Genomic DNA, 16,275 nt, shown 5'->3' on the forward strand with positions numbered 1-16,275 from the left:
GTCAAATGCTAAAAAGCTGACCATGAAATGTTTTTTTTACAAAAAGAATTAAATTTTATTTATACGGCACGCATCTTCGTTAATAAATTACTTTAATTAATATTCTATATGCAATACTTATCAGACAAGGTAAGAATTTAGTTTACTATATAATTACTGTGTCGTTGTAGTTGCGGTAAATGACGGTTTTCGCAGCGGCCATAGAGAAACGAGAAGACGCGGAAAGCTTGGTTTTTCTATGTTGAATACAATTTCTCTCTGGTTTAGTTCGTCGTGGAAAGTCGAACAGAGCAGACGTGTACGATGTCCGAAAGCTTTAAACTTGGTGATCTTGTGTGGTATGTATTGAATTTTATAGCTAATAGGAGCCTTTTGTGCCGCTCATTAGATTGCAGTGTCAGTAAGATGTGTTATATGTTTGTTTCAGGGCCAAGATGAAGGGGTTCAGCCCTTGGCCCGGCCGGGTAAGACGCCTCATTATTACTTTTGAAGTTTAAAATAAAAAAAAAACATTCAAATTCTATCAGTAAATATCATGAATCAAAATTGTAAACAACTGTTGCTGCGTTTGTTGATGAAATTGACAGATTGTATACATGTAATTATGGGCGGGAAAATGTGTTGCTAATTATCATTTTAATGCTGCGTGGCTAGGGTAAAAGCCTGGAGAAATACCTTAGGTACCCCAAAACAAAGTCATATACTCTGTCAGTTTGGGTAAACAAGTTGGTTAATGTCAAAATAGTGAATAAAAACATTGACCTTAATTTTGTTTGTGATGGTTTTCAGGTAGCCATCCCTACCCCGGAGCTCAAGCCTCCCAAGAAGGCGATGAACGTCCAATGCATTTATTTCTTCGGAACCAATAACTAGTAAGTACCAGCTTTCTTATAAGTATAAATAGTAGTTTTTCTAGCTAGACTACCAGTACCTATTAATCTTTCTCTACTCTTAAGAAAAGGATTAATTACTCTGTTTTTAAGTAACCAACTTTATTTAAGTACTAGCATTTTTAACCCCAATAAAGTATTCTTAGCATTGTTCTAATTTTATTCTGCAACTCTATAGTATTGGTAATATAAAATTATTCTACCATAGCAACACCACTTTTAAAAGAATTTCATATTTTATGACGGATTCAGTTTCACAATTACTTAAATTTATTATCAGACTAGGTTCTAGATGGATACAGATTCATATAAATAAATAAAATAAAATCTCACCAAAACAAAACGTAGCCCATGTGCAAGAGCTATATATTTTTTTCATTATTTGCTTCTCCACTTTAGCAAACCCACAGTTTTATGGTAGCAAAGTTTTGGGAAATATAAGCACAGTTGACTGTTTCTTTTAGACACAATTTTAACATGCACATTATTCACTACTATTAATTATTATGAAAATAAAGTAAATTATAAATGGTAGAAATATTTGCTCTCGATGTTAATTTTGTACAGTGGTAACTTTGGAAATGAAATTTAAAATACTGACTTAGAAGGAAATGAGGAAAGACAGTATGCATAGTATGCCACATGCCTATCTTGCTAAAACATAGTCTTATGTGTGCTAACATTTATCTTTAATTTCCTGAATCTACAAACATCTTTACAAGAAGCTCTAAAAATTTTTATTAGAAAATCATCATCCCTTGTGACATACATGTGTAATAATTTATCTCAGCCAAGTAAGATATTAGTACATACATGTTGAAGTCTGCCTAGATGTGCTAAGGAATACTTGATTATATTTTTCACATTCATTTGAGGGACGATGTAAGCCACTTCATCCAGTACCAGCTACTTTCCTGCATTTCACCTGCATCCTGGTGGAAACTTCTTTCCCTACCTGGATAAAATATAGCTCATGTTAGTTGTAACTGCCTCGTTGGTCTAGCTGTCGCAAGTGCGGCTGCTGAGCACGAGGTCTCGGGTTCGATTCCCGAGTCGGGCCGAAATCGCTTTGTGGGTTTTAGAAGACTTTCACAAAGCAGCCCAGACCCTGGAAGCTGGTGATTGATACACCCGTGCATCGGAGCCCCTGATCTCTCTCCGGTCGTGTCGGATTACCGTCCCATCGGGCTATGAGAGTTAAGGAATAGTGAGTGCACCTGTGTCTGCGCAAATGCTTGTGCACTATAATATGTCCTGCGTAGTTGGCTAATCTCCTTACATGAGAACAGCCGCCGTAGCCGATAATCGGCTAGGAGGACATCATGTTACTTGTGGATAGTATAGCTTTCCAACAGTAAAGAATTTTTTGAATTATTTCTATAGTTGAGGGGTCTTTTGGTTACTAACAAAAATGTTTCCTCTTTTTTATATTAGTATAGACTCCAGTATTATTTATGCACATAGTTATCCAGTTCAGGGATTTGTTATAAAATTTATTGAATGCATTTGGAAACTTAAATACCCTTATGAAAATATAAAGCTGAAGAGTTTGTTTGTTTGTTTGTTTGAACGCGCTAATCTCAGGAACTACTGGTCCGATTTGAAAATTTCTTTCAGTGTTAGATAGCCCATTTATCGAGGAAGGCTATAGGCTACTTTTTTTATCCCGGTACGGGAAGTAGTTCCCACGGGATGCGGGTGAAACCGCTGGCAGAAGCTAGTACCCTTATGAAAATATACAAAAGTCATACCTTCAGCAGTCTAAAATCTTCTCATCATTTGCCTATTCCTTTCCCAACTATTTTGGGTTTGGCTAACAGTCCAACTGGGTGCAGATGACCCACTCAACCAAGTTAACTGGGCAACCTGATACCCTTTGGAAAAACTTAAAAGCTAGTAAATAACAATTGAAGATTTTGATGAGTCACATGAGAGTCCGAAGCTTGAATAGGCTGACAGTCAGGAATAACAAAGAAGTCATTCTTGAACTTTTTCAAAATTCGTAGCCGAAAATTCTCCCATTCCAACAATCTGACTTTCGCTCCTGAAGTCCTCATCAAGAGATACACCTGAAGTCTTAGTGACCGACCTTAACTGCTACTTGAGAACTTCCTCGTTGGTATAACTGTCGCAAGCGCGGCTGTTGAGCACGAGGTCTCGGGTTCGAATTCCGAGTTGGGCCGAAATCGCTTTGTGGGTTTTTGAAACTTACACAAAGCAGCCCTAAGCCTGGAAATGATTGATACACCCGTGCATCAGAGAGCATGTTAATGTCGGTCCTGCGCCTGATCTCTCTCCGGTCGTGTCGGATTGCCGTCCCATCGGGCTATGAGAGTGGAGGAATAGTGAGTGCACCAGTGCCTGCGCAAATGCTTGTGCACTATAATATGCCCAGCGCAGTTGGCTAATCTCCTTACATCGCCGTAGCCGATAATTGGCTAGGAGGACGTCTGAGAACTTCTATCGATATTTCTCTTCAGACCTGCAAAGTTCCTACCTCAAGGATCTGAATAGGTCCTCTTAACCCAGTTCCCGGGCTATAAGATACTCCTTAGTAGAGACCAGTCAGTCATTCTTTTTTCGGATTACACCTTGTGACTGCCAAGTTGTACAAATGCAAACCAGGACTTTCAATTTAACGTGCCATCACGAACAGAAGGTATGGAACTCTTTATGCGAGGATGGTTACGGACTGACCGCGCCGACCTTCGCTAGGAGTTATAGACACACTAGTTTTCACACACGGTCCCGCCTGCGTCCCGAGAGAGCTACAGATAAAAAGTAAAATATATGTAATTCTGATACATAGGCTATGTTACTGATAAGTTTCATCAAAATCCTTTCAGCCGTTTGGGCGTGATGAAGTAACTAACATAGACACTCACTTTATAATATTAGTGTGATGGCAGTTTGTAACCCCATTCCATGGAAAAGTAAATTAAGTATTACATTAGTCTCGCATGTGTTTGTGTGTACAATTACAGATGTTTTATTTTCATTATAATGTTGGTATTGTTTTAAAAATGCCTATGCGAAGGGTTTATGACGTCACTGAGAACTAAATATGGTCATTAATTTACGTAAATTTCAGTAATGGCTAGAAGTATATTAATACAAAGATCTTATGAACACAGTTCACAGCTGCTAATACAAAAATACATCATAATAAAGTGTACACATTATAAAGTACAGATATGCAATCGGTTCCAAAATATACATCTACCCAGCGTGTGACTTGTAGACCACAAGTCGAGAAGTAGAGAAGAATCGGATGTAGCTTAAGACAGTTCTAAACTCAGTTCCTTGGGCAACTCCATTCCCAAAAAATACAGTCTTACAACAATGCGATACTCCTTGTTAGATAGTCAACCATCCACGGACCTACCTCCCCGTTGCTTGACCCTTGGTCGTTCCGCGCTCTAGGACCTTGCCAAGCTTTAACTTATACTTAATTCGTAGATCCAAACAGGATTTTTCTTGTAATATGGGTGCTATAGTCTATGTTTGATATGCAAACAGAAAGACTGAGTCTATGGTAGCAAAATCTTGGCTACACGTTACTTTATTGATTCCGTCAAGGTGTGTCTAACTACTTATATCGATCATGTTGTAGTCCAGAAACACCGGAAAACCCTAACCTACCTAATATGAAACTTATGGCTGCTCTGAAAAGCTTAAAGTTGAACCCATCACCACTTCTTCAAAGAAAGCTTTGCTGTTTAAAGTCTCATTTGACGAAAAGCCTTATCTGATTTTGGATAAATACTTTGATGTTTGTTAAATCCAATCAACGTAAAAATACTTGATTGAACGTGGCTCATAGGGGAAAGCTTGATTTTATAAAACCGTGGAGGTGGTGCGATGATGGAGGCGACAGAGAGTCAAGGGACCTCCTCATCAGTATGTATCAACTACACGTGTTTGGGCTTATTTTATTCGTATTGTCGATAACTTTACACCGAAATATTTTATGATGATATAACTTTATCATGGCTGTAGAAGTCTGTGACAAAATGAACACAGCAGCCAACGATTTGCAGGAGCTAAAAGCCATAATGTTTAAGTAGACATAATGTTTCAATCCAAAAATGTATCTTCTTGTATGCTAAACATTGAATCTGGAGTGTCTTAGTGCATTACCCGTGTGTTGGAGACCAGCTAGCACGCGGGTAAAAAGCAGTCCTATACCTTCTCCTCTATCACCTATCTCCTATGTATATGTAGTTCATCTCAATCCGTTTGGTTATTTTACGAAGACAGTGATAATACTAAGTGATACCTATCGGCTCCTCGGGTATCCTTACTTATGTTATTTATTAATGTGACTTTGTTGGTTACGCTTTTACGCACGGCTGAACCAAATGAGATGATGCATGGAAATGGAGTCGAAGATATTCTAATTTTAGGCGCGGGAGAATCCCTGATATGGACAAAGTGTCCAGAACCATTCGTGTGCGATTCGTACTAAGCCTGTTTTGTTTAAAATTGCGCGATAGTTCCTACGTCTACCTGTTGAAAGTTTACTATTGGCAATTTTTAGGAACTACGCTTTTGTCTAGTATTTCGGTCGATATTTTGCTGAACGACGACATAGACGATTTTTCTAGAGCGGAGAAAACAGGGGAGTTATACTTCTAGATAATAGTAGTTCTTTTATTTTCTAAACCACAGGTAAGGGTGTGGTGAACAGGTTAGCTACAGTATAGTTGTTGTATTTTGGCTAGATAACAGATGGAGAGAAAGACATCAATGGTATTTTGGAAATGGTTTACTTGGTTGTAGGTAATGGTAGCGGCCGCTTTTGCCACGACAATTTTCGTCCTAATTTCTGAACAATGGCCATATATCTTTGGCCTATTATTACACAAACTTCCCATGTTTTCCTTGAGATTAGGGAACTTAAAAGTCCTTCCGGAGAAATCAGTATAACTTCATTCGTAGATGTGTAGTTTATATTTTCATATTTGTTATTGGTATTTTTGAGAGTTCTGCACTTTGTACATATATAAATAACTAGCCGTTTACCCGCGTCCCGTGGTAACTACTGCCCGTACCGAGATAAAACATAGCCTATGTTACTCGTGGATAATGTAGATTTCGAATGGTGAAAGAATTTTTAAAATCGGTCCAGTAGTTTTTAGCCTATTCATTACAACCAAACAAACAAAGTTTTCCTCTTTATAATATTAGTATAGATAGATAACATATAAAATATTACTTCAGACTATTGTCTTGTGTGCGTAGCTATATTGATCGCTACTCACGTTTGTACGGGGATATTCGGACACTCAAAAACTACCGACTACTGGATGCATCAAAATATGTTACGTTACAACGAGTGCATTACTTTGAGGCTTCGACTTTTGATGCTTTCAAGTTTTGCAGATAATTTCCTCCTTAACTACAGGAGTACATATCAATTTACTATTGTCATATGCCGAGGTATACTTTTTATACCGATCACCGAAAGACTAGCAGTCATGGTGATAACCATCCAGCGGTTACCAGTGCCATTATTAAAGACCACAAACAGTAGTCTTCTTTCAATCACTTTTTAGACCCAGAGTATATTTTACTTTATGAATACTTTTTTTAAACGGTTAAAAACTGGTTGCCATTTCATCCGCTAGCTTTATTACGATTATACGAGTGTTGTCAGCCTGGCTATTTCAATCGATACATAATTCATATACGTAGGACACTGAACAAATATTTGTTTTCGTAAATAAAACAAGAATTTTATAGTAATTCAGCGTACCTCCTAAACTTGGTCGTTCAGGTGGAACTTTCCGCCAGTTTGATAAAGTTCGCTTAGTCGCGTTTTTCAAAAAGTTTACATCATTTACTGTTTGTTTAAGAGTACTAACATCTACATATCGAATGGATCGTAATACTAGGAGCTGTGAACTTGCATTATGCACTTAGCATTCCCCTTCAATTTGCTCTAAGGCAATTTGTGCCAATCTTTCGTTGGCGTCTGCTTAACACGATTCACAGAGGATAATAGAATTAATAGACACAGCTTCGAGTAGCCCAGAATATCCTTTTTTAATCTGCATCTGATACAATTGGATTTCTACTGAAGAATTAATTGTATTTGTCACTTCTAGCCATGTGTTTACACGTGTCCTATGCACGTGTAACAGCCTCGGGGGGACAATTTAGATTATTATCAGAGAACTTTCTGGAATCGGTCCAGTTATGACCCATTCAATATGAACTTGCATTTTCTGAAATATTTTTGTGTTCATGATTTGTTGTCTTTTTAAACTTTCGGGGGTTTAGATATTTTGAAAGATGCTAAACTATACGTTCGTTGTAACTTTTGCGTCTTTAGTCAAATTTTCGCTGACTCTTTAATTTTGTTATTTCGTACGTATTTTATAAATGTTTTTTTTCGCCTGGGGCGTGGCTTGATTACCTATAAAAACGCATATCACAAATCTGAATCCTGAAAATCCCTACAACTATATATATAGTGCGCCCTGAATATCGACCCAATTCCGGTGAGCTTGTAATTGAATCTCCAAGGTACTGTAACTGACTGCATATGTGAATTCACCCCCCCTTCAACCCGGAGCCTGGCCGCGACCCGTGAGCGCTAGCTGCCTTCCTAGAAATCCCGGATGCCCTAGTTTCGATATTCCACTAATTATTGTATTCAGTTTTAAGCCCTTTGTGAGTGACCTAGTTTTGAATATGGAGTAATTGGTCCGCTGTTGAAAAATGAATCGAATATACCTGACATACTGTTGCGTGCAAATTCGAATTAATACTGATTTGTGACGTCATTACCTGAGTGAAAGGATTTCTATTGAGGAAGAATTTAGTTTCATCTGTCCTTGCTGTCTTTTCGAAGCTTGATTTGTTGGTTTTTTAGGAGCTTGCAGCCTACGCACAAGTATTCGTATCAAAAATGTAATAGTGCACAGTAGCTACCATATTTATTTTATTTAAGTGCTCCTTATTAACGCCATGTCAAGAGAAGGGTCATAATAACTTTTCAGGAACAGTGACTAATAGATAAATGTGTGGGTTTAATCGAAAAAAGTGTTTTATTTCTTCCTATTGTTATCGTAAACCTATATTCAGACATGACTGGTCTCTACATAACAGTGCACCTGACCTCCTCAACCCAAAACCGGGAGAATGATGAGACTTCGCAAATGAAAGTGAGGGGCTCATTATCATCATCATAGGGTGCCATCTTATAATGAAGTTGGTGTCTTCTGGTATATAGGAATAGTTTTCAACTTGTGTAACCTGTGGGTCGCGTTCCTCGAAGAATTCTTGACACCAATGGGGGGCCCGCGGCTGCGGGATTGTACGAAAGAGTTTCCACGGCCCTGGGGGTTAGTCAGTAAAAGTCTGACACTCCCTCACGTTGCTAACCCACAGCGGGAGGAATCAGTTGATGATTTCCCATTAAAAAAATACCAAGGAGAGTGGGGGTCATGAAAAAGGTTGAAAAACACTGAGACAGTTTGAAACTTCGAAACTGATGGTGTTCCGTTGTCAACAGTGCTTGGATCGAGGACAACAACATCAAGCCTTACCAGGAGTATAAGGAGCAGCTCATCAAGTCCTGCAAGACGGCCGCCTTCAAGGAGGCTGTTAACCAGATTGAGGAGTTCATTGTCAACCCTGAGGTAGGTTATTTGAATAAAGATGAAAATCAGTATATGAATCTGGACAATATTAGTACAGAAACAGTTATTGTCACGGGTACATGTTTATTCCATACATGTGTAAAGCCCCTTATAGGGGTTTATATGTGTCTTCTTCCGACATGCTATTGGGAATATTTATTTTTAAATGTGAGTGTAGTAATGGATTACATTCTTGTAAACAAGTTGCAGTTTTGTCTTAAAAGGAGGTCTAAGTATAAACCAAAAATTGTTGAATACCTATCAGCTCATCATCAGCGGCATCACTAAATTTACTGAAATGGCAGCAGCATAAACCACTTACTCCCAATCCTAGTCCATTTAAATCCTGTTTTATTTTCAAAATTAACAACTACCTATAATCTGTTCAGAAATTCGGTGACCTCGACGAGCATGCAGTCAACGCTGAGGAAGAGTTTGACAAACTGAAGGATGTCATGGAGGAAGAGGAGAATCAGGAGGAGAAGCCAGCTGACGAGGAAGTGGCCGGCCCTGCTTCTGAGCCTACCACCTCTAAGAAGAAGAGCGCTACTCCTAAGGTAACTGTCATTTAGACACTCATTTATGGATCTACATCTTCGAGACTTGAAAAAGGCATGGGCACAAAATAAAAAAAATGCGTAAAGTTGATGAGGTTATTACATCACGAAGGATGCTCTAAATAATAAATTATTTTATGTGGTAAATTATTTACACCACCATAGTGTAGTAGCAACTTATAGTTAGAAGATAATGTAGTTTTTGAAAGCCTGTTGTGCAGTTACTTACTTGACTACATTGAAATTGTGGGATAATAATGGCTTATATTTAAAGTAACCCTCACTCAACTCTCTTCCTTTAATCAAATCAAGATGCCTTTCAGGAAATGAGAATTTAGTTAAGCTCATAATTTATTACACATAAGAGCTTTGTAGTCAAAGTCAAGACTGACCCACCATGGTCCAAATTCCTGCATGTCGCATGAAAGCATGCTACATAACTTTGCACTAGTAGAAGGTACGTCAAAAAGCATGGCTTCAACCCTCACCACTTCACAAATGACCATTCTCAATATTTATAGATACGTTTGGGCATTTCAAAGGTCAAGCCTATAAAACGGTCGTCGTCAGCCGGCACCAAGTCGACTCCTCGTAAGAAGAGTAAGGGCGTCTCGCGGTCTTACACGGACATCGAGACGGCCAATGAGAAGCCGTCGATGCTGAACCACTCCTTCTCGAAGAAATCCAGTCTGCTGCATCGCCCGTCTAATATTCGACGCCCAGTAAGTACCTGAACATTTATTATTAACTAGCTCCACGAGAGAATAATGACACGGACCTGGAAATAGCCTATATATTATTCTGATATTTAAGCTACATTATTGGCAAGTTTCATCAAAATAAGTTCAGCTGTTTGCTTGTGAAGAAGCAACATAATTGACACACAAACCTTCATGGTATAAGTGTGGTTGTCAGCTTTATATCAGCTGAAAGTCGTTGGCGTATGTTTCCATGGTTATTATCATCATCATCATTTAAGCCATAAATAGTTCACTGATGTCACTTCTGAATAATAGACTGGGAACATCTTGACTTCCAAATGGATTGGTTGGAATCGGTCTGTGTCTACCACCTGATGATTATTATAACTCAAACTAATTAGGTACAAATTAAACATAACTGCTAATCCTCTGTGAATCAATATAATGTGAATTTCTTATGGTTTTCATCTGAGGAATCTGTTGCTGGAATCCTTCATAATTCCTCCACCTTAATAAGATGTTTAAAATTGGATGAACTTTGCCTTCAGTTTAAAAGTGTTGTCGATGCATGTTTCTGAAAACCGTGTACATACATTTCTAGGTTAGGAAAACTTATCAACATAAAAAGGAAATGTACATTTAGACAAACAACTATGACAAATCCACTTTCGTGAGATACAACATCTAGGTCATATGTATTGATCCTTTAGAAAACAGTATAACAATTCTCTTAGGTTTCTTTAGACAACATCTGTGCACACAAGTACCTAAAAATAATGACCAAGAAAGCATATCAAAACAGGTGTACCTGCCCACTGTATAATATGATAACGTCATGCCTATCCCATGAAATCCAGACTGTCACAGAGTAAATAACATTATAGTTAACTGATAAGATAAGGCTTGGGTTTGGAAGTTACTCATTCGTATAAATGTAGGGGTTTACGCTTGAACCATTTCCATTTATTCCATTTACTTGGTATATAAAAAAATATTATTTAGTCAAAATTATAATCATAATTTAGCCTATGCTACTTGGGGATAGTTTTCTCTCCCAACAGTGAAAAAAATCAAATCGGTTCAATGATTTCGGAGTTTTTGTGTACAAAAAAAAATCTTCTTCATTATACATTTAGATTAAATGTTGGTTCTTCCTATACTCACAGAAGGTTATCTGAGATGAAATTAATATCTTGGATTTCCTAAATTCGAGTGGGTTATTTTTGACCAGTCTTTTAACCATATCCTACAGTTGTTTAGATCCAAATGCTAGGAAAAAGACTGATAGTCCTTTCTTCTATCTAGCCTCATTCCATCATTCCGTTTAGCCTTGTGAAAACAGGCGTCAATATTAAACATACCTATTACTTTGTCTAATGACTTATTGATCAGTTGACACAAAATTATTACTATAGCGAAGTCTAAGTTTTAATTCTAGTCTATATTTACTTACAATGTAGAATTTTCATCCTTAAAAAACATACCGAACTGCAACAAATAGGTTTACATAACAGTGTAACTAGTGTGACTTCATAAGAGCCTACAAATGCTAGTCTTTGAAATAAAATAATTTTACTTCCACATACAAACATCACGTTCAACCTAGCGTAAGAAGTCGTGGTGGCCTAGTGGGTAAAGAATCAACCGTCGAGTATGAGGACACTCAGTCGTTTACCAAGTGTCTGCTAGGTGTTGTTTAGATTTAATTTTTAGATTGGGTCTGTTTAGGGCTGCCATCCGTCCGGGTTTCCCCGGATTTGTCCTCGTTTTGACCCCGTCCGGGGGACGTCCGGGCGGGTTTTCAAAAAGCGTCCGGGGAAAACCCGGACACTTTTCATGTAAGAAAGCACCTAACTGTATTTCCGTATTTATCGGCATTATGATACAAAACACTAACCTCATTCGGTGTAAGAGTACCCGTCCGGGGAAAAAATGCGATTTACGTCAAATGTCCGGGTTTTTTTTAATCTTTGTCCGGGTTTGGCGAAATTCGAGATGGCAGCCCTAGGTCTGTTGTAATTTAAGCATGAGGTGTTCACCTATAAGTAATTGTTACACTGCAATACTACAGTTAAGCATGTGTTTTATAATTGTAATTGTGTAAACAATTGTTGGTGAACCTATTATAATAAATAAATAAATGAGGGTGTGGGTTCGATTCCAGTTCAGGCAAGTACCAATGCAACTTTTCTAAGTTGGTATGTACTTTCTAAGTATATCTTGGACACCAATGGCTGATAAAAAGGTTGAGGAAACCTGGACTTAGTCTGAAATCACCAAACCGCATTGAGCAAGCGTGGTGATTAATGCTCAATCCTTCTCCGTGTGAGAGGAGGCCTGTGCCCAGCAGTGGGACGATAAAAAGGCTGTAACAGCAACAGTACAAACATCCGTATATTGAGAACGTCCTTTTTGGGAAGTCGGTTAAGAATAATATCGTTGTACCTATCCATCCATCCTACACGTGCCGGTAGTGAAACCACCGTTTGACGTCACACGCGTACGGAAACCGACTATCATTGTCAGTAACATTACGTAGCATCCTAGCTAATACTATAAATGTAAATATGAGTTTTTCTTTAAGCTATTGTTTTACACACATCAAAAAATACAAAAAAAATGTATGCATCAAAGAATAATATATACAAACTTATAGATATCGATTAATAATTTAAAGCACAGTATAAGTAAATATATCGTTCAGTCACAGACTTTAAATCTAGTTTTATATAACTTGTTATACGCGTAAAGAATCACACAACTTTTTCTCATAGTATATTTCTCACACATTCGGGTTGCGCTAAGCATAGATTTCACTTTGAATTCTTTTGTCATGCTAAAAGACAGTATAAAACCTAAATACTGTGTACAACAGGCTCACAGAAACCCGAATATACCAGCAGAATTTAATTATACCCAGAGTAATACCGACATGATTATTTCGGCATACACGTCTATCCAATCCGAAATTGCACAGGCTTTATTAGGTCTCAATACTAGGAACGCTGTAATAGTGCATACATATCCACCCTTACATTCCGATTGCAATTTCCCTTTGAACTTTCAAACGTAATGAAAATTCAACGTTATACCCTACATATAAGGACGAAAGTCCAATGTAGAGTACCTCAGTCCAGTCGAGTTTATTGGAAAATGTTGCAGCATTCACTAATTAATATAGGGCTTTTTCTCGGAACCTGAAACTGTATACGTTGTTTTTGAAGTTGGTTAATAACATTGGTTTTGACATGGATCAATATACAATTACATGTTGTGGTTATTGAAAAATTGCAGGTATAATGCATATTTTATTCTACATATAAAGTTGTGTTCGTGTAATGTGTTTACTGAAATAATTTAATATTGAAAATTGTGGTTTGTTCGTCTAGTAAATAATGGTGAGTTGAATTAGTTTGTTGGCGTATTTACTCAAAAATATATGAAAAAAAAAAGAAATTGTTTCAGAATGGGATTCTCTCTGCCTATTATAAATATATGTTTGTACTTATGGTACGGAAATTATGGCATGCAGTCTCTTCTCCATAAGACTCCTTGGAAACGCGCACCTAGCTATTGACGTTTCGTAAGAACTTTGATTATAAAGAAAGACTTACAGTATTTTCCTTGACTTACAATATAATAATTTTCAAAGTGTATTAAAAAGAGACCTAGACTACTCTGATTGTGAGTGATAAATAAAAAAATGATGAATCCTGATATCTTCTGACTGATAAAGCAACATACTACTGGTACGTGGGTGGGAATGCATATGGCCGGTACCACCTGTTCACACAACTCAGTACCTAATTGTAGAGGGATGTTTGTTGAGGACTTCTGTTTCTCTCCAGCCTAGAACCTATCAATCTGTGAAATTGTGCTTTGGGCTTATTAGGGGCAATATGTAGGCCGTTAGAACTGTGTGAAACTTATCTAGAAAACCATACATTTCTATAAGATAATATGGTATATATAATAAGTAGGTTTTGCTTATAATAAGTTACTTATAATGAAAAACGTACATTACATTAGTCATTTCTTTTAATAATAGACTCGTTTAAAATAATAATAGGCATACATTATGTTACTACACATAAACACATTATAAACATGACAAAAATCATACACCTACTGACCTAATTAAATTCTTTCCTACATTCCATGTGTAAGGAAATTTTGATTGTTAAATTCCACTATATTTTGGCATCCCCAAGTATGATACTGCAACCCACTTTTAAAGAAAGGCAAAAATTAGGCAAGCTTATTAAATAAGTTGTACCTTTGTACTTGATTCTTCTATTTTTCTTGTCTCATCAACTGTGTTCATAAACTGTTAAATAAATAAAGTACAAAGGCACTTAAAAATACTTGGAAGACTGGCTATTTGTGACAACCCATACAATTTCTACTAAGATGGTGTAACACAAGATATTTGAATAATAAAATTAAGTTATTTAATTGCTTTGGTGGAGTCAGGGCCTTACACAGTTTTACTTAATGCTGCTGAATACCAACGTATTACATAGAGAGACATTATCTCAACTCCTCAATCTAGGCACCAATATTAAAACTCAATATATCTCCTGGTAACATTAATGGTCAGACTTCCTAGTTTTCTACCATAAATAATACCTTAGAAATATCAGTCTATTCTTGGTCTACCTCTTACCCCACACCAATATTCTCCAATTCTTAAATCTAAAATTCCACCTTCCCCAGGACACTCCACCGCTAGACCTGGAGAATGTATCAGAGACGCTGCTAGAGAAGAACATCCAGGCTTCTCAGATGAAGTTCGGCTTCCTCGGGCTGGGCATCATGGGCAGCGGCGTGGTGAAGAACCTTCTCAACTCAGGACATAAGGTGGTCATCTGGAACAGAACTGCCGCTAAGGTAAGTGAGATTTCTTGTGGTGCTTGATCTAGAACTTCTATTTTGATCTATAGGAGTATTTTTTACAGTTTCTGTAGGGTTGGTTGTCTTTCAAGGTCCTTTCAAAAGAGATTTTGAAGCTTCGAGCTTTTGTAGGTGTTTCTTGTCAAGATAGTGAATTAGGAAATACTGGTCGCATCTATTTTGAAAAAAATATTAAGGTATTTAAGTGTTGTGTTAAATCTATTTACAGAAATAATTGTGATTTATGCTCACGTACGGTACGGTTTTGTCATGAGTTGGTCACATGGTTCTATAGTTAACTACATATATATTCAGTAGATGTAGTCTTCAGATGTCGGTTTATCACAAGATTTTGATATGATGCAGCTGAGTCCAGAGATTTCAATGTGACAATGTTGCACATTGTGTTATGATCTGATTTTCTACTTGTGTTGAATTTCAGTTTTATTTGTGATAGTCATCACATCAGGTGAAATCACAGGAGTTTATCCTATAAATTTCATTCAGGCTAATTGTTCAATCTAATCAGTTAACTTTAAAGGATTGTTTGTAATTCTGAAATTCTTTCATTTGATCTACAGCGTTTATTATAGCCTTAAAGTTTACAATTTTCATTTTTCAAAATGAAAATGTAAACATTGGTTAACATAAGCAAATATTTAATTGGTAGCACTTTATAGAAGTATTAATTTTAGCCTTGTCAGACAAGAGCATTTGTAGTTTAATAACTTTATTTTTCATTACCTACCTAATAAAGAACGGTTAAAATACATGATTACCGATTTTTATATAATTTAGTTTATTTTTTTAACATTTTTTTGGAGTTATGAAGACAAATCGTTAATTTTAATATCTTCGTTGTCTTTTATTACCTACCTAATAAAAGAACGGTTCAAATATATGATTACTGATTTATATTTATTTTTTTTGTCAAAATTTTCAAATATTTTTTGGGTTTATAAAGACAAATCATTAACTTTGGGTTAATATAATTTTAAATATTAATAAAGCATCTAATTGAACGGCAAACTCTACTGCTATTAAGCAAACTAGCATTTTTATATAATTCACTTATTATAAATATGTATGTCAAATATTTTAGTTAAAAGCCAAATTGTTAATTTTTGCTTACTTTGAAGTTAAATATTGATAAAGCATCTAACTGAACTAATTCTACTCCTATTAAGCAAAGCTAGTAGTTATATTATTTTTATATAATTTAAAAAGTAAATTCAAGAAAAGGTAACAGTCATTTAGACTGCCTCCTTGTAAGCATGCTAACATGCTTTCCATGATTATGATGTCAAAGGCATACATCATATCAGCGGAAATAGTTTCATTTATTAGCCAATAGGATGACTATTTAGACTGAATATTTTGTGGACATGTACTCAATACTATAGTCCACTACAGTCCCATCAAAATTTCAAATGATAAGTCAATGAACTACATTCTATATACTAAACAGAAGTATATAGTTTCAAAGACTCATAAGAAGTTATTCGTTGTAGAGATCAACCGCAATTATTTTAGTTGTCTCAATCTTCATCAATTTTATACTTGGGAGGACAATATCCATCCCAGA

The 16,275-nt window shown here is 36.6% G+C and overlaps 1 protein-coding gene across 3 annotated transcripts in view; it reads left to right on the forward strand.

Annotated features, from left to right (window-relative positions):
- The first annotated feature begins 254 nt into the window (after nucleotides 1-254).
- LOC124635518 (putative oxidoreductase GLYR1 homolog) overlaps nucleotides 255-16,275 on the forward strand; it is a 54,819-nt gene continuing 38,798 nt past the window's right edge. The window contains exons 1-7 of one of the 3 annotated variants that reach the window (XM_047171404.1): nucleotides 255-338; nucleotides 428-464; nucleotides 790-872; nucleotides 8,413-8,539; nucleotides 8,929-9,096; nucleotides 9,618-9,818; nucleotides 14,514-14,687. In XM_047171404.1, the coding sequence (XP_047027360.1) occupies nucleotides 304-338; nucleotides 428-464; nucleotides 790-872; nucleotides 8,413-8,539; nucleotides 8,929-9,096; nucleotides 9,618-9,818; nucleotides 14,514-14,687 (825 nt within the window). In that variant the 5' untranslated portion in view covers nucleotides 255-303. The remainder of the gene's footprint in view (nucleotides 339-427; nucleotides 465-789; nucleotides 873-8,412; nucleotides 8,540-8,928; nucleotides 9,097-9,617; nucleotides 9,819-14,513; nucleotides 14,688-16,275) is intronic. The other 2 variants (XM_047171405.1, XM_047171406.1) reach the window with 2 other exon arrangements.

This window comes from Helicoverpa zea, chromosome 13 (genome assembly GCF_022581195.2).
Source record: "Helicoverpa zea isolate HzStark_Cry1AcR chromosome 13, ilHelZeax1.1, whole genome shotgun sequence".
In the NCBI taxonomy this organism is placed as follows: Eukaryota; Metazoa; Arthropoda; class Insecta; order Lepidoptera; family Noctuidae; genus Helicoverpa; species Helicoverpa zea.